This window comes from Coregonus lavaretus (genome assembly GCF_964263955.1).
Source record: "Coregonus lavaretus genome assembly, chromosome: 13".
NCBI lineage: Eukaryota > Metazoa > Chordata > Actinopteri > Salmoniformes > Salmonidae > Coregonus > Coregonus lavaretus.
Genome location: NC_140000.1, coordinates 40,129,744 through 40,155,581, shown reverse-complemented (window position 1 = coordinate 40,155,581; position 25,838 = coordinate 40,129,744). Strand labels below are relative to the sequence as shown.

The following is a 25,838-nucleotide window of genomic DNA, read 5'->3' as shown; positions in this document are numbered from 1 at the left end:
TACCCTTAAAAGGAGACACCTCTTACACTTTCTTTATCCTTAGTTCACTCTCTCTGAACTCCTTGTTTTTCTCCATCTCTCCATCTCTCCGTCTCTCCATCTCTCAGTCTCTCATCTCTCCGTCTCTCCATCTCTCCGTCTCTCATCTCTCAGTCTCTCCATCTCTCCGTCTTTCTCTCCGTCTTGTCTTCTCATTTGTCTCTCCATCTCCTGTTCTCTTTTTTTTGCGCTGCTGTTTTTGTGGCTTTGGGAAGACATTGCGAGAGGCAAGAAGCGTCATCGTTAGTGCTCATCTGTGGAACAGACCAGGGGACAGACCACGGCTCTGACGTCTGTACGGGCCATTAGGAGGGGAACACACACAGAACACACACACCATGCGCCTCCTCTCTCACACAAATAGAACACACACACTCGTCAGGATCATGTGGTTAGCTGTGCTGTTTGGCACCGTGGGGCCTGTTACTGTCTGCGTTTATGTCACTTTGGGCCTCCAGGCATGATGGCTCTCTCGTCCATTCACCAGGCATTCACTCTTCCCTCCAGCCATCCATTCACTCCTAATTCCTCTCTCTCTCTTTCTCTCCTTCTCTCTTTCTCCCCTCTCTCTTCTTCTCTCTTTCTCTCTTTCTCTCTCATTCTCGCTCTCCCTCTCCCTCTCTCTCCAGTCTCATTCAGGGCAGAAGCCCTTCTTATATTGGATTATGTTGTTGTGGTGTGATGGGCGTTGGGACGTCTGGTGGTGGTTTTACTCGGAAGCAAAGGATTAGGATAGTTCAGTTTTCCTAGAAAAGCTGTTTTTATCAGGGGTTGGAACTGGTTCAGGGAACAGAACCGAAAACCGGAAAATAACGTCATTTTTCAAGGAACAGAATCAGAACCGGGAACAAACCGTTATTGTAAAAGCATGGGAACCGGTTAATAACAATCTTTTATATTCTGGGCATTTGTTTTTCAGTCCCACAAAAAAATTCAACAAATCGCCTATGCAAAGCCGTCTGTCGATCAGAAATTTCTTCCAGTGTCTGTCTGCCAGCTGAAAATCTTTGCCACTGTGGGTGTGTCTAGGCTATCTGTCCCTCCCCCTCCGAAGCGTTGTCTACTGTAGCCAGGCCTCCCAAGTGGCGCCGCAGACTAAGGCTTGAGGCGTCACTACAGACCCGGGCTGTGTCGCAGCTGGCCGCGACCAGGAGACCCATGAGGCGGCGCACAATTGGCCCATCGTCGTCCGGGTTAGGGGAGGGTTTGGCCGGCCGGGATGTCCTTGTCCCATCGCGCTCTAGCGACTCCTTGTGGCGGGCTGGGCGCATGCATGCTGACTTCGGTCGCCAGTTGTACAGTGTTTCTTGTATGGCTGGCTTCCGGATTAAGCGAGCAGTGTGGGAAGAAGCAGTGCGGCTTGGCAGGGTCGTGTTTCGGAGGACGCATGGCTCTCGACCTTTGCCTCTCCTGAGTCCGTACGGGAGTTGCAGCGATGGGACAAGACTGTAACTACCAATTGGATATCACGAAAAAGGGGTAAAATATAGTCTACTGTAGCCTACTGACGTTACAAGCGTGATTCAGAAGATACGGGAAGAGATTTTTAATTAGAGAAGAACGGATTAACTTTTTCAATGCTAGTTAGGGATACTATAGCTATCACATTTCACATTGGATTTATTAACTACAAAAATGTAAGATGTTTTTATTCTGGTGTCGCTCTGCACACACAAGCTTGTTAGCGAACTAGCTAGCTCTGGTCCAACGTTAAGCCAACTCTGAATTTCAAAGACATTTGAAGTTTGTCCGTAGAAGCCTCTAATTATGTGGGCCTAATTCAGATAATGCATGTCATCACAAGATGCCCAGCGCGTCAAGCCAAGTCTCCTTCTCCACCCTCACTCGCTCTCTCCCCACCTGCAAAATTTCAGTTGCTTCTCGCGCCCTACACTTGTCTTTTCATCACGCATGTAAAAAATTCACTGAGCTATAGCTTGCCCGCTCCAAAGCAAGCTGCTCTATCCGCACTGCATGATTGGTTAAGTAATTTAATGTCAAGCTAAATGTAAAAAAATATATGATTTCAGACCAGTACTTTGTTTTGGTTCGAACAGGTTCCAAACTTTATTTTGCTGGTTGGAACAGTGGAATTGAACAAAATAATAATGGTTCTGTTCAGAACTAAATGTTTGGAAAATAATTTAGGTTCCAACCAGTTTTTATGCTTTGTTTTTTCTTCATGGTTGTTCATCCCTTACTAACATCTTTAGTAACAAGGGGTTATCTTGAACATCGCTCACCATTTCCGGCCTTACACGCTTCTTCCCTTGCCTTTGTCTTTTCATATAATCATGTTGGTATTAAAGTTATGGATACAGTTTATTTTTTAGTATGGTTCAGTTTAGATTCTCAGAATCTTCCTATTTCAGCTACTCTCAATAAGCTTCAGATTGTCATGCCATATTTGTCATAGACCTATTGTTTGTTGAGTAGATATTACTTGTCTTTGTGTGAGCCATCATTTGAAGAAAACAATAGACAACTGGATGTTCATTCATTAATGTATGCAAATTATACAGGAAAATGAAACTTCTTCCCCACATGTGCTCATGATGTGGTTACCCAGTTATATGTACTCTATGTACAGGTCTGCTCAAGTCTTTTCACCAACTTGTGGTTGTGTCCTGTTCTTGTGCCCTCTGAGGACAAAACTCTGAATCTGAAGTCGAATCTCTGAGTTGTAACACTCAACAAACAGGCCCCTGGGGGACAACGACAGGCAGCGTCTATGGTCTCAGCACCACAACACTGAACCTCCATTAGTGCCATTAGATCCAACCCTGCCAGGGTCACACACACACCCACACACACACACACGCACGCATACGCAGTCACAGTCTAGACTCTAGAGGGAGAGTGATAAGTAAAGTGTGTTTTGTCCAGTAGAGTGATGGTGATGATGGAGTTTCCTGCTGTGTTGACATGTGGAGAAAGCCTCCTTGGGTTGGCTGAGCACTGGTTGAACCATGGTCACAGCAGGGAGAGAGAGCAGGGGTAGACACATAATGGCATCTAGAGAGAGAGAGAGAGTACTATTACATGGAGGGGTCCAGGAGAGCCATAATGGTGGTCAGGGAAGTCAGTGCACACTAGAGTTCTTCACGGGTCCACCCAAACCCAATTATCCGGGACCCGACCGGGCCGTGTCCGAAATTCTGTAGTTGACCCTCGGAATCGGGTCGGATCTGATTTGTTTGTCACGGGTCTGATTTGCTGGTAAGGACCCGTACAGACCCGAACACAACTACTGTAGTAGAGAGAGATAGAGAAAAAATAATTATCATGCTGCTGCTCAGGCTTATCACGAGAGTACCGCGTTTAGCTTGTTGTTGTTGGCCAATCACGAGTGATCAAAGCGGCACTATGGCTCTGTGTGTGTAGTGGCAAGCAAGTTAGTAGATCAATGGAAGATGGATTTAAAATGATGGAATTATAAGTTTAATGAGAAGGATATGTTTCAAAGACCAGGAGCCAACAGATAGGCTGACAATACTTTATGGAGTTGTTGTTGTAATTGTGTAGGACGGGGGAAAGTGCAGCCTATAAAGCCTCAAATAGCCAACCCAGCTAACTTAACTAGCTTCTCTTTTCAGTTTGTTACAGTCAATATAGGTACTATGTAATCAGATTGGAGTTCAGGAGTTGGAATCAAAACCAGCCACTAGGGGCAACAGTGAGTGCTATTACGATCAAGTAGATTTGAGTTTTGCTAAAGTGTTGTGGACAGGGATGGTGGATGGGTGTAAGCTGCGAGCTCTGAAGGTTATTGGCCCAACACTCTAACCACTAGGTTATAGACACTGATTGATTGTACGCACATCAAGCTGTCATATGAAACATGGATTGGTCATTGGTCTTATGAATACAGTTTTCCAATGCAGCCACAGCATGAGATGTGTGTACAGTATGATTCAGATAAGACCATGAACACTGCAGTGATCGTGCAGAAATTCTGTTTATATTAGTTGTGTGTGTGTGTGTGTGTGTGTGTAGCTTCCAGCTGTGTCTTATTAAGCTTCTCTCAGTACTGTTAGAGAGCTGAATGAGTTCACTCAGGTTTGGGTGAATAAGCTCTCTCTCTCTCTCTTTCTCTCCATCTCCCTCCTCTCTCTCCCTCTTCCCCTCCACCACTCTCTCTACCTCTTGCTCTCTCTCCCTCCAGCTCTCTTCCCTCCCTCCCTCCCTCCCTCCCTCCCTCCCTCCCTCCCTCCCTCCCTCCCTCCCTCCCTCCCTCCCTCCCCTCCCTCTCTCTCTCTCTCTCTCTCTCTCTCTCTCTCTCTCTCTCTCTCTCTCTCTCTCTCTCTCTCTCTCTCTCTCTCTCTCTCTCTCTCTCCCCTTTCTGTTTCTCCCTCCTTCTCTCTCTCCCTCCATCCCTCTCTTCCTCTCCTCGGGTGATCTAAGAAAACAGAGGCAGAGTATTTGTATAATGCCTGGCTAAACTCTGGCTGTTCCACCGAGACCCACACGCCCCCAGTTAAAATGTTGACACTTCCAATCCTGCACAAATTGTCCAAGAGCCATTCTTCCTCTGAACATAGCGCGTTCTGTGTTTATTTAGATAATCAAGAACATTTCCTCCCCTACACGTCGGCTAAAACAGCTGTCAGACTTCACTGGCGCTGTGTTCTTTATAAAACACGAGCACAGAGCAAAAAGTATAGTGCGAAGGAGCCATACAACCCTTCAATACAAACTGTTATAATTTCAATAGTAAGTATGCTGGATGATATTAGACTACGGAGTTTGGAGATATTTTATTCAGCTACTGATGAATATTATGATTTTGATAATTCATACAATTATATGACAATATAATATTTAGCACCAAAAGGAAATGGGGCCTACATTATGGAATAGATTTTCATCCATTCTTCTCAGAGATGGAAGCATGCAACACATAGGCCTACAGTAGGGATATTAAAGTAAATGGAGTTCCTGTGTCTCAATCTTCACTTTACATGAGAAGTCAATGACTCAACTAACGTTCATGCCACATACCACATCAAACATTGGGCGATGAAAGGGGATCGAACGTCACGGAGGATGCCGCTTTCGAGAGCCGTGACGCACGTGATGTGATGCTCTCTGACAGTAATGGCAGTAAAGAGCTACAGTGGGGAAAAAAAGTATTTAGTCAGCCACCAATTGTGCAAGTTCTCCCACTTAAAAAGATGAGAGAGGCCTGTAATTTTCATCATAGGTACACGTCAACTATGACAGACAAATTGAGAAAAAAAAAGACACCTGTCCACAACCTCAAACAGTCACACTCCAAACTCCACTATGGCCAAGACCAAAGAGCTGTCAAAGGACACCAGAAACAAAATTGTAGACCTGCACCAGGCTGGGAAGACTGAATCTGCAATAGGTAAGCAGCTTGGTTTGAAGAAATCAACTGTGGGAGCAATTATTAGGAAATGGAAGACATACAAGACCACTGATAATCTCCCTCGATCTGGGGCTCCACGCAAGATCTAACCCCGTGGGGTCAAAATGATCACAAGAACGGTGAGCAAAAATCCCAGAACCACACGGGGGGACCTAGTGAATGACCTGCAGAGAGCTGGGACCAAAGTAACAAAGCCTACCATCAGTAACACACTACGCCGCCAGGGACTAAAATCCTGCAGTGCCAGACGTGTCCCCATGCTTAAGCCAGTACATGTCCAGGCCCGTCTGAAGTTTGCTAGAGTGCATTTGGATGATCCAGAAGAGGATTGGGAGAATGTCATATGGTCAGATATGGTCAGATACCAAAATATAACATTTTGGTAAAAACTCAACTCGTCGTGTTTGGAGGACAAAGAATGCTGAGTTGCATCCAAATGTCACCATACCTACTGTGAAGCATGGGGGTGGAAACATCATGCTTTGGGGCTGTTTTTCTGCAAAGGGACCAGGACGACTGATCCGTGTAAAGGAAAGAATGAATGGGGCCATGTATCGTGAGATTTTGAGTGAAAACCTCCTTCCATCAGCAAGGGCATTGAAGATGAAACGTGGCTGGGTCTTTCAGCATGACAATGATCCCAAACACACTGCCCAGGCAACGAAGGAGTGGCTTCGTAAGAAGCATTTCAAGGTCCTGGAGTGGCCTAGCCAGTCTCCAGATCTCAACCCCATAGAAAATCTTTGCTTTGGAGGGAGTTGAAAGTCTGTGTTGCCCAGCGACAGCCCCAAAACATCACTGCTCTAGAGGAGATCTGCATGGAGGAATCGGCCAAAATACCAGCAACAGTGTGTGAAAACCTTGTGAAGACTTACAGAAAACATTTGACCTGTGTCATTGCCAACAAAGGGTATATAACAAAGTATTGAGAAACTTTTGTTATTGACCAAATACTTATTTTCCACCATAATTTGCAAATAAATTCATTAAAAATCCTACAATGTGATTTTCTGGATATTTTTCTCTCATTTTGTCTGTCATAGTTGACGTGTACCTATGATGAAAATTACAGGCCTCTCTCATCTTTTTAAGTGGGAGAACTTGCACAATTGGTGGCTGACTAAATACTTTTTTCCCCTACTGTACGTGACGCCAGTAACCTAAGACTGGCTTGCCATTAGCACGGGAAACACTCCACAGAGGGAACCAGTGGAAGGAAGGGTGTGTGTGTGCATAAAGCCATTGGGTGCATGAAGCCATTGGATTGCCTCTTAATGCGGCTTGGTTAATGAAGTGAAGGGGTGCACTTTGCGGAAACCACGCATCATGATTCTATCATCTCCAGTCTGGTGTTTTCTATGAAAAGAACCCTGATCCAGGGCCAATGTATAACAGACCTTGAACTTCTCTTAGATGGAAGAGCAGGGCCTTTTCCAAATGGCAAAACTCTAACACATACATACATATTACACGCTAGATACAGTTGAATGCATGCAGTGAGAAGCGCAACGTAACAAATATAGACAGTTGCCCTTAGGTATCCAGCTGTGATACATAATGTACATACATCTATACACGCACACGCCAACGAATACGCAAAGACACGCAACGCTCACTTCGAACACCTAGGTCCTACTCACCCTCAGGTGACCATCACAGCACAGTGATGACTTATTTGTGTAATTGTGCACAAAATCTAATCAAAGTTTATTGGTCACGCACACAGTTTTTGAGATGTTATCGCAGGTGCAGCGAAATTGTTATGTTTTCAGCTCCAACAATGCAGCAATATCTAGCAATACAATAACTATATTCACGTAATCCAAAAGTAAAATAAATCAAATAAAGACTTATCACAACGAGCAATGTCAGAGTCCGGAATATAAATAAATATATATATTTATATATGTGAATGGTGTGTATAGACAGAATGGACAGGATATGAGAAGAAAAAGTGTGCACAGCAGTAGTTATATAAGATGAGCCATGACTAAAATACAGTATATGCATATAAAGTGGGTAAAACAGTATGTAAAAATGATCAAAGTGACCAGTGTTCAATGACTATGTACCTAGGGCAGCAGTCTCTAAGGTGCACAGTAGAGTACATAATCATGTACCATGTAAGCACACACTCGCTAGAGACAGGAACGGTCTCCCTATAGGAGCTGTGTTGTGAGGCTGTGACCTCAGCCCACAAACACGTCATCATGGTCAGCAAACCAGGTTCCCCTAGTTTACTGAAGGTGACCTCAACAATTCTCTCCCTTTCCCCCTCAGCCTCCACCTCCCTCTCTTCCCTCTCAATCTCTCTCTATCTCCCTCTCTCTCCCTCTCTCTTAGTCTGTCTCTGTCTCTCTCTTTCTCTGTCTCTCTCTGTCTCTCCATCTCTCCCTCTTTCTCTAGCAGGTTGACGTTTGTTGTCATGAGTCTTGTCCTGGAGGCAGAACTAAGCGATTTCCCCTTAGATAGGCCAGTTGCAAAGTCAAAATTGGCTATATTGTAAATATTCATGAAAACAAAAATGTAATGTTAAGGTTAGGCATTAGGGTTAGCAGTGTGGTTAAGGTTAGGGTTAAGGTTGGGGTTATGTTTAAAACCAGACTTTGTGGCGCTGCCAGCTAGTGACCGCTCTGCAGAGCTGCCTCATGCTCAGGTCTGTTGTTCCACTCATTCATTCTAGGATTGTGTTTTTCATTTGGTCTGTATAAAGATTTTTTAACCGTGATTCAGACTGTTCTGTGACAAGTGAGAAATGATCCATTGACGTATTTATGTGGTGCACCGCAGCAGATTGGGCCGACTACGCAGTCCAACCTCATTCTTTGCGTTTTTGAGGTCAGGAGGAGGGTAATTGTTTGCATCTGATGCACAGCGGGACTGGTGTTGATGACGCAGGCAGCTAGGGAGAGAGCGGAACCATGGGATATGTAGTTGATTTATATAGCACCAGAGTGAGTCTGTCTACTTTAGGTGTTTTTCAGCATTGTCATGGAAATGAATCCAAATCAAATCTGATGAAAACAGAAACCCCTTTTTGAACCAGAGGGCAGAACTGAGTTTAGACTGATGTATCCGTATCTGGAGCTGAGATAATGACTGTTTGTCAGTGTGTTTGTCCCTGTAGACCACTGATTCCTGCTGCTTGGGTGTCTGCTCATCCTGATGGAAGTGATTTAGGACACCAGACACGTCCCTGTTACTTCTCCCAATGTAATAAGTGGTGTGTCCAGGCCAGGGGTGAGAGGGTTAATGTAGCTCCTCAATAGCCGGACCATTAGACCTGCTCTAACACAATCACAGTCATCCAGAGCCCGTCTCTGCCCCTCTCAGTAGCCCTGCCATAGGGACTGTACCTGCCCCAGGGGACTGGACAGGGGCCGAGGGCTTCCAGACACACACACACACACACACACACACACACACACGAGACTGATGTCACTCACAATCACTCACAGGAAGCAACAACATGAGTCATGGTCTAGAGGGAGATAGAGAGTCAGGTCAGTGTCAGAGTGATACATCTACAGTGCATTTCACAGGAGGTTGGTGGCACGTTAATTGGGGAGAAAGGGCTCATGTTAATGACTGGAGCTGAATAAATGGAATGGTATCAAATACATCATACACATGGTTTTCATATGTTTGATGCCATTCCATTTGCTCCGTTCCGGCCGTTATTATGAGCCGTTCCCCTCAGCAGCCTCATGTGGTGCATGTAATACTATCTCATCTTGCATTGGTTCACCCAGCTTTGTTACTTTAACATGTCTGTTTTAATGTACACTATACCTCAAATGTTCCTTTGTGTCTTGTCTAGACGAGTGTTCCTTGCTTAAAATGGGTTCGTTCTATTCTCTGTGTATGATTCTGTCTCTGTCCGTCTGTCCGTCTGTCCGTCTGTCCGTCTGTCTGTCTGTCTGTCTGTCTGTCTGTCTGTCTGTCTGTCTGTCTGTCTGTCTGTCTGTCTGTCTGTCTGTCTGTCTGTCTGTCTGTCTGTCTGTCTGTCTGTCTGTCTGTCCATGGTAGTACACTACACTATGAATGCCAATCCAGGCCTTTTACTAACGTGGTAGTTCCAATTCAGACGTCCATGGCAGTAGTGCCAAATAGCAGACTTTTAACCTGCCTATGTGTCTGTGTGTCTGTCTGTCCGTCTGTGTGTATTGGTCTGACCTCTGTCTCTGGTTCATCACGGTTCTCACAGAGCACTAAGAGCAAGTGATTTGTCTGGTTCTGTTAAGTTAATCTGTGGAGTAATAACCTCTGTCATAAAAAGTGAAGATTTCCCAGATGGAAAAAGGTGCCCGCTTGCCCAAATATGCCAGGTTCAGGGTGGCCTCCGACTTTACAACGTTAATGTGGGCACGAGGTATTGTAATGCTTTATTTTATGGTGCGTTTTCCCTGGATATGTTTTGAAATTATTTTTTAGTTTTATTTAACTCTTATTTTACCAGGTAAGTTGACTGAGAATACATTTGCATTTACAGCTACGACCTGGGGAATAGTTACAGGGGAGAGGAGGGGGGATGAATGAGCCAATTGGAAGCTGCCCTATCTAATTTCTGCATGCTACGTGCTTTGCAGTTCACTACCTACCAGAGAAAATGTAACAAATAAATTAAATACACTCGTACAAGTAATTTTAACTGGCGGGCAAGGTCAGGAAAATCACACCAGATGCACTTTGCACGCAAACGTATCGTTTAATTCTGTAGTGTAAATTAGATTTATACTGTAGTAAAATAGCCTGTCAATGTTCCACCTCTAGCTGCATGTTGCACGGTATTGACTCTATACTAGTTCAGAACATTGATTGAGAATCATTAAAGTGTAATGGGCCTGTAGGTTGGTACGTTTTCAAACTGTAAATACCCCAGACAGACGATTACGATCTGATGTTCAGGCTCTGGTGAGTTGAATGTTTCTTCTGACCCAACAAATGCTTTACCTGGATCCACATGCTCCTAATGTGTTGTCTACCAACTCCTCTCCTCCTTCTCCCTCCGTCATACCAACCTCTCCCCTATACCTCACCCTTCATATCCCCTTTCCCTCTCCCTCACCTCACCCCTTCTTCCTCTCCCACTCATTCGTCTCTTCTCCACCTTCCCTCTGTCACCGTCACGCTCACCTCTCCCCTCCCTCCCCCAGTACACAGCAGGTCTGTGAGGTACTGAGTGATGCAGGAAGATAATGTGATCAATAAGCAATCCCAGAACAGGCTCCGTAAATGATCGACAGGACCGACAGACAGACGGACAGACGGCCGGACACAATTAGCATCAGTAAGCACAGCTGATGGCCCATGGGGACGTAGATGAGTGGTCTCTCTCTGAGTCATCAGCCCGTCCCAAGGGTCCCTTCAACACAACCCACCACCATGACTGCCACTGTGAGTGAAAGAGGAAAGAGTGATGGTGAGGAGTAGACGCAGAGTGAGAAATTATGTGAGAGTGAGGTAGGGGAGTACAGATGGAGTGAGATTGTGAGGGACAGGGGGAGTAAGAGAGGAAGAGGAGACTTGAGAGAGTGAGGAGAGGAGGAATATAAATGGAGAGAGTGAGGGAGGAGAGGAGTTGTGATGTAGTGAGTATGTGTTCCAGCATAATGACTGAACCCAGATCAGGTGTGCAGGATCAGGTGTTTCCTCCAGGGAGAAGAATGCTTTATATAATCCCACTGGGGACACCGAGTGCTATCTCTCTGGATATACTCCCTCTCCCTTCTTCTCTCCCCCCCTCTTTTCCCCTGTTCACTCTCATCCTCTCTAGGGCTGGCCGAGATTTAAGCTGTAATCTTAAAATGAAGAGGTCAATTGGCGATGCCAGCTTCTAGGAAGGAAGCTCCCAGTGGTGCATGTTTTCTTGGGACCCCTCAGTCTCTGTCAAGCAAAATCTTGACCCTGCATCTAAACCAAAGGACACGCACTCATGATTAGATAAGACCACACTGCACTGAAGAATGGAGCGGGGAGACAGAGGAGGATGAAGTAGCCCTAGACAGATGGTAAATAAAGGAGGAGGCCTGTGGAGAATAATGTTCTTAAGGTACAGAGTCAATGTGGTGGTGAATCAAAGTTTTAGATTTATTCGGTTTTTGATTTATTAGGATCCCCATTAGCTAGTCTTACTGGGTGCCGACACATAACAAAAAAGACATTACAGACAAAAGTTCATTTGAAGTTGAGACAAATAGTTTCTTGAGACTTTAATGAACTCCCGAGTGGCGCAGTGGTCTAAGGCACTGCATCGCAGTGCTAGCTGTGCCACTAGAGATCCTGGCTCTGGCCATGACCGGGGGACCCATGGGGCGGCGCACAATTGGCCCAGCGTCATCCAGGGTAAGGGCGGGAATGGCCGGCAGGGATGTAGCTCAGTTGGTAGAGCATGGCGTTTGCAACGCCAGGGTTGTGGGTTCGATTCCCACGGGGGGCCAGTATGAAAAAAATTAAAAAATATGTATGCACTCACTAACTGTAAGTCGCTCTGGATAAGAGCGTCTGCTAAATGACTAAAATGTAAATGTAAAATGTTAATAACTGCACTCGTGAGATGTAGCTAGCTATCTGATGTACATGATTATGTAAATGTCCCCTGGCCCTGTGTCTGTTGTTTACAACTGAGGCCACTCGTAGCAGCTGCTGGCCAGCCGGCTTTGTCTCACCTCGTTATGCAGATGAGCTCTGGGACCTCTTTAGGCCTAGAGTGGTCCAGTCGTGACGCGCAGGGAGGGCAGAGGGCAGGGAGAGAGGGCGATCTGTCTGTCACTCAGCCAAGGGCTCTGTCTGTCTATGTCTCTCCTGCTTTCTCTGTCTCTCGCTCGCTCACTCCCTCTCTCACAAACACACACTCTCTCTCTCGTTCTTCCATAGTGTAGCGGTGTAGTCGTGACGTGCGGTGTGACGCAGGCCTGTCCGTCATTTCATTCAGCCAAGGGTACTTTCAGAACGTCTAAAGCCACTCATACAGGGGTAGGCCATTCACAACATATACCCTCTTCTCCAGGGCCTTTATTCCTTACAAGGACTTGTTTATTTGGATGACTCACACACCTGTTCCCTTGTTAAGTCCCATCCCCTATACACTACCCCTGTTTCTTTCTCCAGCTTCAGCACCAGTCCCAACTTCACCTCCAGCCCCAACTCTGGGCTTCTAGCAACCAGGTTTTATTAATGCGTCCAGAGTACTGTAGTTCATCCATTCTCTATAGTCGTCTATTGGTTCTCCTGTCCAGTGGCTGGTGTAACAGAGGCAGGGTTGTGCTGTTGCAGCATGTATGTCTCCTGGTGTTTTACAGCTCTGTCAGTGTATGTGGTCCCTCTTCCCTCAGGATTTCCATTGCTCACCCATCGCTCCAACATGTAATCATATGGTGTGTGAAGGCTGCTGTGGTGCCACTGATTTTGTTGAATGGTGAAATTGAGGAAAACACATGGAGTCCTTTTCAGAGTTGAGTTTCATTGGGTGTTTTTGCATGGACATTTACTGTATGGAGCCACTGGTTGGTTTTAAAGGTCTTGGTCGACGCAGTGTGATGCCGTACAGGATATACTAGCAGTCAGACAGACCTGCTGGCGCTGTAAAAGATTTACACTGGGAATGTAACACACAGGCCTGTGGAGTGAGTGTGTGCATGGAAGCAGACTGTAGAAAACACAGTGGAATGTGTCAATATTCATAACATGTATGAGAGCTGCTAAAAAATCTATGGCAGACATATTGGGATCAACTTCACCTGTCATTTATGAGACATTTATAACTGTCATTTACCAGACTGTTTGATTCAAAGGGACTCGTTTTAACTTGATATATATTCAGTACGTGTGACCCATGCAGGAATCTAACCCACAACTTTGTCATCATCTTAACCAGTTGAATGTGTTGTATTTTCACACAGGGAAGTGTTGGACAAGGCAGATATGTGTGAACACCAACCCCATCAACCCCATGGTTGCAATTACCCTCACGCTAAGTATTTTCTATGGGCAGCATGAATGTACCATTATTTCTTAATGGGCTTGGAAGGCCTTGCAACCCTCAGGGGGGTAACTAGCAAGGCATCTAGATCCTGTTTAGCAGCCAACACTGTTAAAACCACCTCCAGATCCAGGGTGTGTGTATGTTTCTGTGTGTTTGTGTGTGCACACATCCGTGCGTGTCTGCATGTGAGTCTGATCATATAGCATCCAAAAGTGTTAAAAGCCTCTAGCAGACTTGCCTTTCCTCTCCTGGATGTCTGATCCCCCCCCCCCCCCCCCCCCCCCCCTCTCTCTCTCTTCCTCCCTCTTTTAAAGTGTCAGGGTTTCAGGCTTCAGGCCCAATTCTCACTGGAGCAAGGAGGCCTGATGAGGGTCCAGGGGATTGACTGGCAGCGTCTGTCGTCCAATTCCATGTCCAGTTGGCCTTTCTCCACAATAACAGGTAGTGGAGGGCGTCTGTAATCTCTGGGCTGCATTTGATTCCAAAATGTTTTGTAACATTGTAGCTTTTGCCCTCGTTCTCTTCCCTTTGTAGATCTGAGATGACTGGATTGGTGTGGGGGGGAGTAACTATCTGGAATGAAATACAGCCCAAGACTCAGATCCATGACTGGTCTTTTCCAGAGTCAAGAGAGAGAGGAGAGGAGTGCTGGACTATCTGGGGTAGAGTTTCGCGGAAATACATGGGTACTTTACAGTGTTTAACGCCCTGAGAATGAGTCTGGAAAGAGGCACTAAATTCCCTGCTTTATGTGTTGTGTTCAAGCTGGGTCAGAGGAGCATTTGACTGTTACACTAATACAGCCCAGGGCACGTATTCATAAACAGTCTCAGAGTATAAGTTCTGATCCAGGATCAGGTACCCACCTGTCCATATAATCTTATTCATTAAATGCAAAACTGATCCTAGAATACAGGCCCAGGTCAGGATAACAGCTCCACCTGCAGGTGTAAAGCAGCACCACACATCATTAGCGATCTCCTCTATTGAGGAGAAGCTAATAAAGTAGATAGCGAGAAAGTCATCCGAAGTCCTGGAATGGAACTGATTGAAAACCAGAGCTTAAATTACCACTGAGGCAGAGAGGAGAGAGACAACATAGAGAGAGAGAAGAGGGAGGAGAAAGAGAGAGGGAGGGAGGAGAGATAGAGAGAGAGAGAGAGAGAGGGAGGAGAGAGAGAAGAGCGAGAGAGAGAGAGCGAGAGAGAGAGGGAGGAGAGAGAGAGAGAGAGAGAGAGAGAGAGAGAGAGAAGAGAGTTGATGGCAAAGTCATGAAGGAGTAGTTATCCCTGCTGGCACTAGGTTGGAAGTGAACATTTAATGCGCCATGAGTTTGGACAGCCAAGGAGCCTAAATTGATATGAAGCTATCTATAGAGCATGATATTACTGTGGCCCCGGGCATCATAAAACAAATATTACGCTGGTTATAGAGCTGTGAATGGTAATCTGGCACAACATTGCATTAGGCCCCAGTGGTTTCCTACCCTCCCATAGCCTTTACATTATTAAAAGTGCATTCGAGCCGTAATGAAGGCCATCTGAGGGAGCAGTGGGGCTGAGTGGAGGACCCACATACAGGTTTGGCCAGGTGGAGGTGTGTATGTTAGTGATGTGTGGGTCAGCTGTTTGTTCACCCACACCCAACTGCAATTGCTAATAACTCATCTGCAACCGCCCAACTACAGTATATGAGATAAAGTGAAAATCTGAGGCCCGACCCTAACCCGCTAATATAGAAAATGCTCTGTACAGTCAGAGATGACGAAGCGATGTTTTGACGTGCCTTTTCAGATAGGCCTATATTTCATTTTGGTAGGCTATTTCTTAGTCATCTTGTCTATAATTAGATACATGCAGCTTCTCTTCTGTCATTACTCGTTGCCCTAGAATACGAAATTGGTCCTTGCTCTCCAGAATAATGTCACAAAACGATAGAATGAATGCTTCAATTTAGTTGACATTGGTAAAGTTTTCCCTTTCTTCTCTGCTTCTCTCGCGCTGCAAAGACTTTTAGGGACCGGGGATAAAATGCAATAACCCCAAAAAACTAATGATTTTTTGCGCAACATTTCCAAATGACATCAGTTTGAACCGTTTTAGAGAAATTAAAAGCTGTGAAAACTACCCAGCATGTTTCTTATATGATTTTGGCTTGGATGCATATTTTATGTATTTGAAATACTATCAGCTTTTATGATGTTGATAAAGAGAGCACCTTTATAGACCTTTATTCTCTCAAGATGCTGAAATAAGTCAATCACATTTCTCCACTGTTCCCGAGTCAAAATGTACATTTTTGTGTATGCTTAATTCTGCAGGGGTTAATATTATATTAGGCTATGTGAGAGGTTATAGACCTACATTCAGTGTCCAGATTTCAGGCTACTGTTCCATTTAACCCATCTGAACAGTAGCCTACAGTTCCCTTGACATGCCATTTTGAAGTCCCCGTCTTATGACTGTTGAGTTTGTATAGGGCCTCATAATCATCACACATAACATAGCTACCATGATCTTTTACCACTTCACCAAATCTTTCCCAAACATTAGGCTACTGTTCTGGCCCCCCCATCTATTTATCTTCAACTCTCCATTTCGCAGCTTTTCTCTTATTGAATTAAACTCCAACATTGTCCTTTTTGTCTCAGTGGATCAACATACATTATTTCTGCCCAAGTTCGCAAAAGCATTTGGCAATTACCATGTATTTGTCGAGCATACAGTTATGCCCTAAAGCTTAGGCTTAGGCTATGCACTAACGCCAGATAAAAATAATGAATGAAAAACCTAAATGTAGCCTATAGATATGAATTGCGCGAGAATGAACATTTATGGATTTTTTATGCATTTATGCATTTATTCAGAGAGAGAGCGATACTTAAGGGAGAGAGATACTGAAGAGAGAGAGAGATACTGAAGAGAGAGAGAGAGATACTGAAGAGAGAGAGAAACTGAAGAGAGAGATACTGAAAGAAAGATACTGAAGAGAGAGAGATGGAGATTGAGGCTGTAGAGAGAGATAGAGAAAGAGAGCCAGAGAGAGTGAGAGACTGGAGAGAGAGACTGGAGAGAGAAGAGAGAGGCATTACCAGTGGTTGTGTTTCATTCATGGTAAATTAAACACGCTGCATCATCATCCTCTTATTAGGTTGATTTCCTTATCTGTCATTTAATAACACACAGACAGAGTTCTGTTTGCACCTCTGCCTCCCCATCCTCCGTCATCTTTCCTCATCCTCCCTCAATCTGTCATCCTCCCTCATTCTCTATCATATGAACTTTATCCTTTGTCATCCTCCCTGAGAGTTCTTACATTTTCTATTTGTCTCTTTCTGTCTAAATTAACAAAACAGTTAGAGAGAGAGAATGTTAGTAGGAGGACATATCAGGCTCTCTGTTTGCTCATTAGATTTTCATGAGCTGTACACTCACCACTTACTCACTCCTCTCTGGTTCAGTGGTGGTCCAATTCATCCCGTTCTTCTGCCCACAGACTTATTTTTACATTTTAGTTATTTAGCAGATGCTCTTATCCAGAGCGACATACAGTAGTCAGTGCATACATTTTCATATTGGTCTCCCGTGGGAATTTAACCCACAACCCTGGCTTTGCAAGCACAATGCTCTACCAATACGGGACTCAGACTGAGCCACATGGGACCCAGTTACTCTGTTACTGGTAACTTGTTTAGAGCTAGATGGTTCTGATGGCTCAGTTGATTAGAATGTAGTGACTAGTACACAATCTCTATCCCACCGTGACACACACTTTTCCTGCTGCATCTGTAGTAACACTGGAGTATAGTGGGTTTGATTCCTTAGTGGGCTACTGTATCATGTGTCAACTGTAAGTCACTTTGGATAAAAGTGTCTCCTAAATGACTCTATTATTTATATGATACATTAAAGCTGTCCCTGGATAAAACTGGAAACAGTTTAAAATCCTGAACCATGGAAAGGAACACTGCTCCGTTTCAAATGCTACTTCTCTAATGATTTTACCAGAGAACTCAATAAAATGAAAGGTACAGCCTCGGGCTTCTATTTTTACTTAAAGTTGCTCTGCTGCACTACTAGGAAAACAGCCCAGCCAGACCATAATATAACATATAGACCTGCAGGTTTTTATTGGAAGCCCAGGAAAACAGCCATAAACAATGTTGACGTTTTGAGAGAAGTCTTTGACAGATGAGAGAACGTCAAAGCTGTCGGCCATAGCCTACGTTGTAGACTTGGTTAACTTAATAGGTACTTGACTGAGACTCACCATCCAACCATGGAAAAGATCAGGTGGTTCTCTCTCTGATCATTGGTCTCTCTGTATGTTTCATGGTATTAAAACCTATGTATTTATATTGTAACGACATACGCAGCTAACTAAAGTGTGGTCACAGAGGGAGAGAAGCAGAATATTCTTTTTTCAGCTGTATTGAGGAGACACAACACCTGTCTAGTTAACCAGGATGTTGAGTGGTGGTAAGTGGCTTGACTGTTGTTGAGTTGTCATTAGTAGGGGTTAGGGTAAGGGGACTCAGGACAAAGACACAGATTGGGGTCACTGTTATTGAGGGAGGGAGACGACTACAGTACCATCCTCTCCTCTACGCTAGAGGACGAGAGAGTGGAAGAGCCAAAAAACACAGAGGGAAAAAGGATCTAAATTATCCTTTTATAGATAAATAATGTTTCCCCTGACTCTCTCTCTCCCTCTTTGAAAAGGTTAAGTGTTAAAATAATCATGGTTGAGTTTGTGGCTCAATGGGAATCTGAGTGAGGATCCCACCAATAAGAAGTGTTACGTAATGTTACTGTATGTAACATACAGCCAGCTGTCCACAGACAGACAGTCAGCTAGTCAGCCAATCAATGCAGGACTCATTCTCAACAGCTGAGTTAAGTCGCCCCATCAGACTGTAAAAGACTGGACACTTACAATACTAGGACACCTTGTCTCTTTTTGCTCCCTGCAAGCAGAAACTCAAATCAGAGACAATGTAACTGATTTTAGAGGGACTCGTTCACCTTGATGTACATCGGTTCGAACCGTGAGAATATTCAAGCTACTGTATGTTTCAGTCAGTTTGTGTATTCCCTCTTCTCCTGCCCCTGCCTTACCATGGAGATTATGCCAGGGTAAACTAGTCTCTGTAAGTGTGTCCTAAATGGCAATGATGCTGTAATGCTGTGATGTTGATCCTGCGATGCTTCCTGTCTGGCGATGCGAGTGTAAACGAGCCTGCACTTAGCACGGCGTGCCTTCGGGAGGGAGGTTAGTGTGTATGTGTGTGTATGTTAGTACTGTGTGTTATATATTTGCTAATTAGAGTGATTCAAGTTTCAGCCTGGCGGAGGCCATTATGCTGTGCTAAAAGGTTCAGTACGCCCCAGCCTCACTGTGAAATTACATTACAGCCTAGCCTTGTTGAACAAAATAGAAAGTGTTGGATAGAGGAATAGAAGGGAGGACGGAGAGGGGATGGAGGGAGGGAGGATGATGAAGCCAGCAAACGTGATGCACTCTTTTATTTTCTTCATCAGCCCCCCCTCACATTTATTTTTAGCCCTCGGCGGAGAGTGGGAGGAGGAGGAGGAGAGGAGAGAGATAATGGAGGATGATAGAGAAGAAAGCTCAAAGAAACTGTAATACAGTTGTAGACAGTAGTGAACAGTAGTAGACAGTAGTGAACAGTAGTAGACAGTAGTGAACAGTAGTATACAGTAGTGAACAGTAGTAGACAGTAGTGAACAGTAGTAGACAGTAGTGAACAGTAGTGAACAGTAGTATACAGTAGTGAACAGTAGTAGACAGTAGTAGACAGTAGTGAACAGTAGTAGACAGTAGTAGACAGTAGTGAACAGTAGTAGACAGTAGTGAACAGTAGTGAACAGTAGTAGACAGTAGTAGACAGCAGTGAACAGTAGTAGACAGTAGTAGACAGTAGTAGACAGTAGTAGACAGTAGTGAACAGTAGTAGACAGTAGTAGACAGTAGTGAACAGTAGTATACAGTAGTGAACAGTAGTAGACAGTAGTGAACAGTAGTAGACAGTAGTGAACAGTAGTGAACAGTAGTATACAGTAGTGAACAGTTGTAGACAGTAGTAGACAGTAGTAGACAGTAGTGAACAGTAGTAGACAGTAGTGAACAGTAGTGAACAGTAGTAGACAGTAGTGAACAGTAGTAGACAGTAGTGAACAGTAGTAGACGGTAGTGAACAGTAGTAGACAGTAGTGAACAGTAGTAGACAGTAGTGAACAGTAGTGAACAGTAGTAGACAGTAGTGAACAGTAGTAGACAGTAGTAGACTGGAGGTGAATGGAGGAGAATGGACGAGAATGGACGAGAATGGAGGTGAATGGAGGTGAATGGAGGAGAATGGAGGAGAATGGAGGTGAATGGAGGAGAATGGAGGTGAATGGAGGAGAATGGAGGAGAATGGAGGTGAATGGTGAATGTCCTCTAAACTGGTGTCTCCCTCTCGTCTCCAGATGATCTCACAGCCTGAATGGGACCACAAGAGGGGTGCCCGGGGATCCCAGGTAGGACAGAGAGGGGGAGGGGGGAGAAAGGGGGAACCTGCTTCTTTTTCTAACCCTGTATTGAATGAACACTTCAGGTCAGTACAGAGAGGAGGAGGGAGGAGAGGAGGAGGAGACGGGGAGGAGCGAGAGAAAGGATGGGGGATGCTACTTCTTTCTCTAACCGTATTGAATGAACTCTGATTGAGCGAGAAATGGATAATGCTACTTCTCACTTCTGCACCTGATTGACCAGTGCTTGCATGCGTATCCCCTCCTCTCCACCTTTCCCCCTCTTCCCCTCTCTCCCTCCCCCTCTCCCCTGGTCAGATGGGGCATCTGCTGTCTCAGTCTGGTCAGGAAAGACTTAAATTCTTTCCTTTAGGTGGCTGGTTTTCCTTTAAGACCCAGGCAGTTACTGAGCAATATAAAAGTGCATGCCTATACAATGATCTAAGGTCAGTTTGTGGTTTTCTCCCCTAGTGGTTAAGGTTAGGATTAGGGGAGGGAAAACTAATCCTAGATCTGTGTCAACCTCAATATCCGAAAGTCGCTGGTTCAAATCCCAGAGCTAGCAAGGTGGAAAAGTCTGCCGTTCTGCCCTTGAGCAAGGCAGTTAACCCCCAACAACAACTGCTCCCCGGGCACTGATGATGTCGATTAAGGCAGGCCCCCGCACCTCTCTGATTCAGATGCGGAAGACACATTTCGGTTGAATACATTCAGTTGTGCAACTGACTAGGTATCCACTTTCCCTAGTTGTTATTAGAGGTGATGGTAATGCTATAGGCATACAGTAGGATATTATGTAACTCTGTAGACTGCAGTAAATGGTGAATAACTGGAGATTATTGTAGAGTGATTTTGATAATTGGCTCAGAGGTTGAGAAAAGGACATATAAGAATTGTGGGTAAGATACTGTAGATCAAGTATCTTATTTCTGGAAAGATCTCTATGACAGTGGCTTACACACTCAGTTACGTGCACACACAAACACACACACACAAAACACAAAATGTCTTGCCCTTTACTGCGGCTCTGTATTTGCCACAGGTTCCTGATAGGACTGTGTGTTTTCATTTGTAAAGTCTCTCTTAGCTCAGTGTACAGACATGCTGGCACTGTATGATACATTCAGACTGATTACAGTTTGTAGGGGAAGCGAAGCCTTTACACACACACACACACACACACACACACGGACAGACACACACACACACACACACACACACACATGAACAGACAGAGACGCACACACTGATCGACCAGTCAATCACAACCTTGCACAATGTGTCGTGTCTGTGAGATATTGGGTTGGCAGGAGTGTCTTCAGTCCCTGATATGAATGCTCGGCTATGAAAAGCCAACTGACATTTACTCCTGAGGTGTTGAACTGTTGACCCTGCTGATCATCTATGAACGTTTGAACGTCTTAAACAATGATCTTGCCTAAATGACCATGTACTCTTATAATCACCACCCGGCACAGCCAGAAGAGGACTGGCCACCCCTTGGAGCCTGCCTTTCTAGGGCAGGCTCCAATTTTTCTTAGCCACTGTGCTTCTACATCTGCATTGCTTGCTCTTTGGTGTTTTAGGTTGGTTGTCCAGCCAGGTCGCTCGAGATCCAAGGCGATATTCGACGTTCGTCCAGGTCCCCAGGGCGTCGGGAGATGCCTTCAAAACCGGCCACTAGGGACAACAGTATCACTATTACCATTAAGTAGGCTTGCGGCTTGCTAGGGTGTTGTTTGGGTGAGCGTAAGCCGCGAGCTCCGGCTCCAAGGGTCGCGTGTTCACTCCCAGAGCTCCGGCTCCAAGGGTCGCGTGTTCAATCCCAGAGCTCCGGCTCCAAGGGTTGCGTGTTCACTCCCAGAGCTCCGGCTCCAAGGGTCGCGTGTTCACTCCCATAGCTCCGGCTCCAAGGGTCGCGTGTTCACTCCCAGAGCTCCGGCTCCAAGGGTTGCGTGTTCACTCCCAGAGCTCCGGCTCCAAGGGTCGCGTGATCACTCCCAGAGCTCCGGCTCCAAGGGTTGCATGTTCATTCCCAGAGCTCCGGCTCCAAGGGTCGCGTGTTCACTCTTCAGTGCTAGGCACTCTTTTTTTTATATATATATATATTTTTAACCTATCCCAAACCTTAACCCTTACCGTAACCGTTCTGAATTAATTCCTAAACCTGGAAAAACATTGAATACCTGTCACGATCGTGTGAAGGAGGAGACCAAAGCGCAGCGTGTTGAGTGAACATAGTATATTTATTAAATGCTCACACGAGCAAAACAAACAAACAACGAATCCGTGACGTCTGTGGTACAACACGCACACACACGAACAAAATCCCACAACCCGAAAAGAAAACAGATAGATTAAATATGGCTCCCAATCAGAGACAAACAGCCGACAGCTGACACTCGTTTGCCTCTGATTGGGAGTCACACCGGCAAACATAGAAAATAAACCACCTAGAACACCCACCAGAGAAACCGAAAACATAGAATGAACACACCCTGGTTCAACATAATGAGTCCCCGAACCAGGGTGTGACAGTACCCCCCCCTAAAGGCGCGGACTGTGACCGCGCCTAAATATGAGCAAAACAGGGGAGGGCTGGGTGGGCATTCTTCCTCGGCGGCGGCTCCGGCTCCGGGCTTGATCCCCACTTCCTCTCCAACCCCCCAAAGTACTCCTGGTCCTGTCTAGCCCCGCTGGCCGGAGCCGGACTGACGACACGCGCCCCTGGCTTGGTGCGTGGAGCAGGAATGGACCGGAATGGGCTGGCGACGCACACCACTGACTTGGTGCGGAGAGCAGGGACGAGCCGGACAGGGCTGACGAGACGCACCACAGACTTGGTGCGGGAAGCTTGGATGGGCCGGACTGGGCTGGCGACGCGCACCGTATCCCTGGTGCGAGTGGCCGGAACAGGCCGGGTCGGGCTGGCGACGCGCACCGTATCCCTGGTGCGAGTGGCCGGAACAGGCCGGGTCGGGCTGGCGACGCGCACCGTATCCCTGGTGCGAGTGACCGGAACAGGCCGGGTCGGGCTGGCGACGCGCACCGTATCCTTGGTGCGAGTGGCCGGAACAGGCCGGGCTGGGCTGGGGACGCGCACCACAGGCTCCATGCGAGGAACAGGAACAGACAGGACCGCACTGAGGACACACACCCCTGGCCCTACACGGGGATCAGGAACGGGCCGGACCGGACTGGTAACACACCCCAGTACCCTTGGCCGTGCCTCTACACCTTCCTTCCCCTTCGTGACCAGTGGCCCCCTTAACCTGGCGGCCCTATCTGCCAACCTCCTGCACTCCTCCAACCCGTACACCTGCTGCCCCGACGTCGTGAGCCCCCCCCTAAAAATTTCCTGGGGGTCTCTCCTCCCCGTGGACCAGGCCTCCATCATTCTCGCCCACTTCTCGCTCCTCTGTTTCCAATTATCGCCCTTCAGCTCCTGTACACGCTGCTTGGTCTGGTCTTGGTGGGATTTTCTGTCACGATCGTGTGAAGGAGGAGACCAAAGCGCAGCGTGTTGAGTGAACATAGTATATTTATTAAATGCTCACACGAGCAAAACAAACAAACAACGAATCCGTGACGTCTGTGGTACAACACGCACACACACGAACAAAATCCCACAACCCGAAAAGAAAACAGATAGATTAAATATGGCTCCCAATCAGAGACAAACAGCCGACAGCTGACACTCGTTTGCCTCTGATTGGGAGTCACACCGGCAAACATAGAAAATAAACCACCTAGAACACCCACCAGAGAAACCGAAAACATAGAATGAACACACCCTGGTTCAACATAATGAGTCCCCGAACCAGGGTGTGACAATACCGAAGTCAAACCGTGTCATACCGTGAGATCTTGTTATCTGTATAGCACTTTGTGACAACTGCTGATCTAAAAAGGGCTTTATAAAATACATTTGATTGATAAATGCACTGCCATGCTCTCAACAGTCTAACATGGCTTCCTCTCCTCATCTTCTCTGCTCATATACTGTCCTTCATCACTCCTTCTTATTCATTTTTCACTCACAATAAATACAGTGGGGGAAAAAAGTATTTAGTCTGCCACCAATTGTGCAAGTTCTCCCACTTAAAAAGATGAGTGAGGCCTGTAATTTTCATCATAGGTACACGTCAACTATGACAGACAAATTGAGAATTTTTTTTCCAGAAAGTCACATTTTAGGATTTTTTATGAATTTATTTGCAAATGATGGTGGAAAATAAGTATTTGGTCACCTACAAACAAGCAAGATTTCTGGCTGTCACAGACCTGTAACTTCTTCTTTAAGAGGCTCCTCTGTCCTCCACTCGTTACCTGTATTAATGGCACCTGTTTGAACTTGTTATCAGTATAAAAGACACCTGTCCACAACCTCAAACAGTCACACTCCAAACTCCACTATAGCCAAGACCAAAGAGCTGTCAAAGGACACCAGAAACAAAATTGTAGACCTGCACCAGGCTGGGAAGACTGAATCTGCAATAGGTAAGCAGCTTGGTTTGAAGAAATCAAACCCACGGGGGGCCAGTATAAAAAAAATTGTATTCACTAATTGTAAGTCGCTCTGGATAAGAGCGTCTGCTAAATGACTAAAATGTAAAATGTAATGTAAATGTAAATCAACTGTGGGAGCAATTATTAGGAAATGGAAGACATACAAGACCACTGATAATCTCCCTCGATCTGGGGCTCCACGCAAGATCTCACCCCGTGGGGTCAAAATGATCACAAGAACGGTGAGCAAAAATCCCAGAACCACACGGGGGGACCTAGTGAATGAACTGCAGAGAGCTGGGACCAAAGTAACAAAGCCTACCATCAGTAACACACTACGCCACCAGGGACTCAAATCCTGCAGTGAAAGACGTGTCCCCCTGCTTAAGCCAGTACATGTCCAGGCCCGTCTGAAGTTTGCTAGAGTGCATTTGGATGATCCAGAAGAGGATTGGGAGAATGTCATATGGTCAGATGAAACCAAAATAGAACTTTTTGGTAAAAACTCAACTCGTCGTGTTTGGAGGACAAAGAATGCTGAGTTGCATCCAAAGAACACCATACCTACTGTGAAGCATGGGGGTGGAAACATCATGCTTTGTGGCTGTTTTTCTGCAAAGGGACCAGGACGACTGATCCGTGTAAAGGAAAGAATGAATGGGGCCATGTATCGTGAGATTTTGAGTGAAAACCTCCTTCCATCAGCAAGGGCATTGAAGATGAAACGTGGCTGGGTCTTTCAGCATGACAATGATCCCAAACACACCGCCCAGGCAACGAAGGAGGGGCTTCGTAAGAAGCATTTCAAGGTCCTGGAGTGGCCTAGCCAGTCTCCAGATCTCAACCCCATAGAAAATCTTTGGAGGGAGTTGAAAGTCCGTGTTGCCCAGCGACAGCCCCAAAACATGACTGCTCTAGAGGAGATCTGCATGGAGGAATGGGCCAAAATACCAGCAACAGTGTGTGAAAACCTTGTGAAGACTTACAGAAAACGTTTGACCTGTGTCATTGCCAACAAAGGGTATATAACAAAGTATTGAGAAACTTTTGTTATTGACCAAATACTTATTTTCCACCATCATTTGCAAATAAATTCATAAAAAATCCTACAATGTGATTTTCTTGTTTTTTTTTCCCTCATTTTGTCTGTCGTAGTTGACGTGTACCTATGATGAAAATTACAGGCCTCTCTCATCTTTTTAAGTGGGAGAACTTGCACAATTGGTGGCTGACTAAATACTTTTTCCCCCCACTGTAGTTGTACTAGTGAAAACAAATACCTGGTGAAAGCTTCGTCCTATTTGAGTCACTGCAGATGAAAGAGAGAGGACACGAGGAGAGGATGAAGCCTCTTTAGACTACTGAGACACGTCCGTGATGT

General features: G+C 45.7%; 1 protein-coding gene across 1 annotated transcript in view; it reads left to right on the top strand.

Moving 5' to 3' along the window:
• Nucleotides 1-25,838, top strand: part of LOC311140308 (cGMP-inhibited 3',5'-cyclic phosphodiesterase 3A-like) — a gene marked incomplete at its 5' end in the record, with an annotated part of 115,287 nt that overhangs the window by 17,964 nt on the left and 71,485 nt on the right. The window contains one exon of the mRNA XM_084175314.1: nucleotides 19,907-19,957. Within this exon, the coding sequence (XP_084031440.1) occupies nucleotides 19,907-19,957 (51 nt within the window). The remainder of the gene's footprint in view (nucleotides 1-19,906; nucleotides 19,958-25,838) is intronic.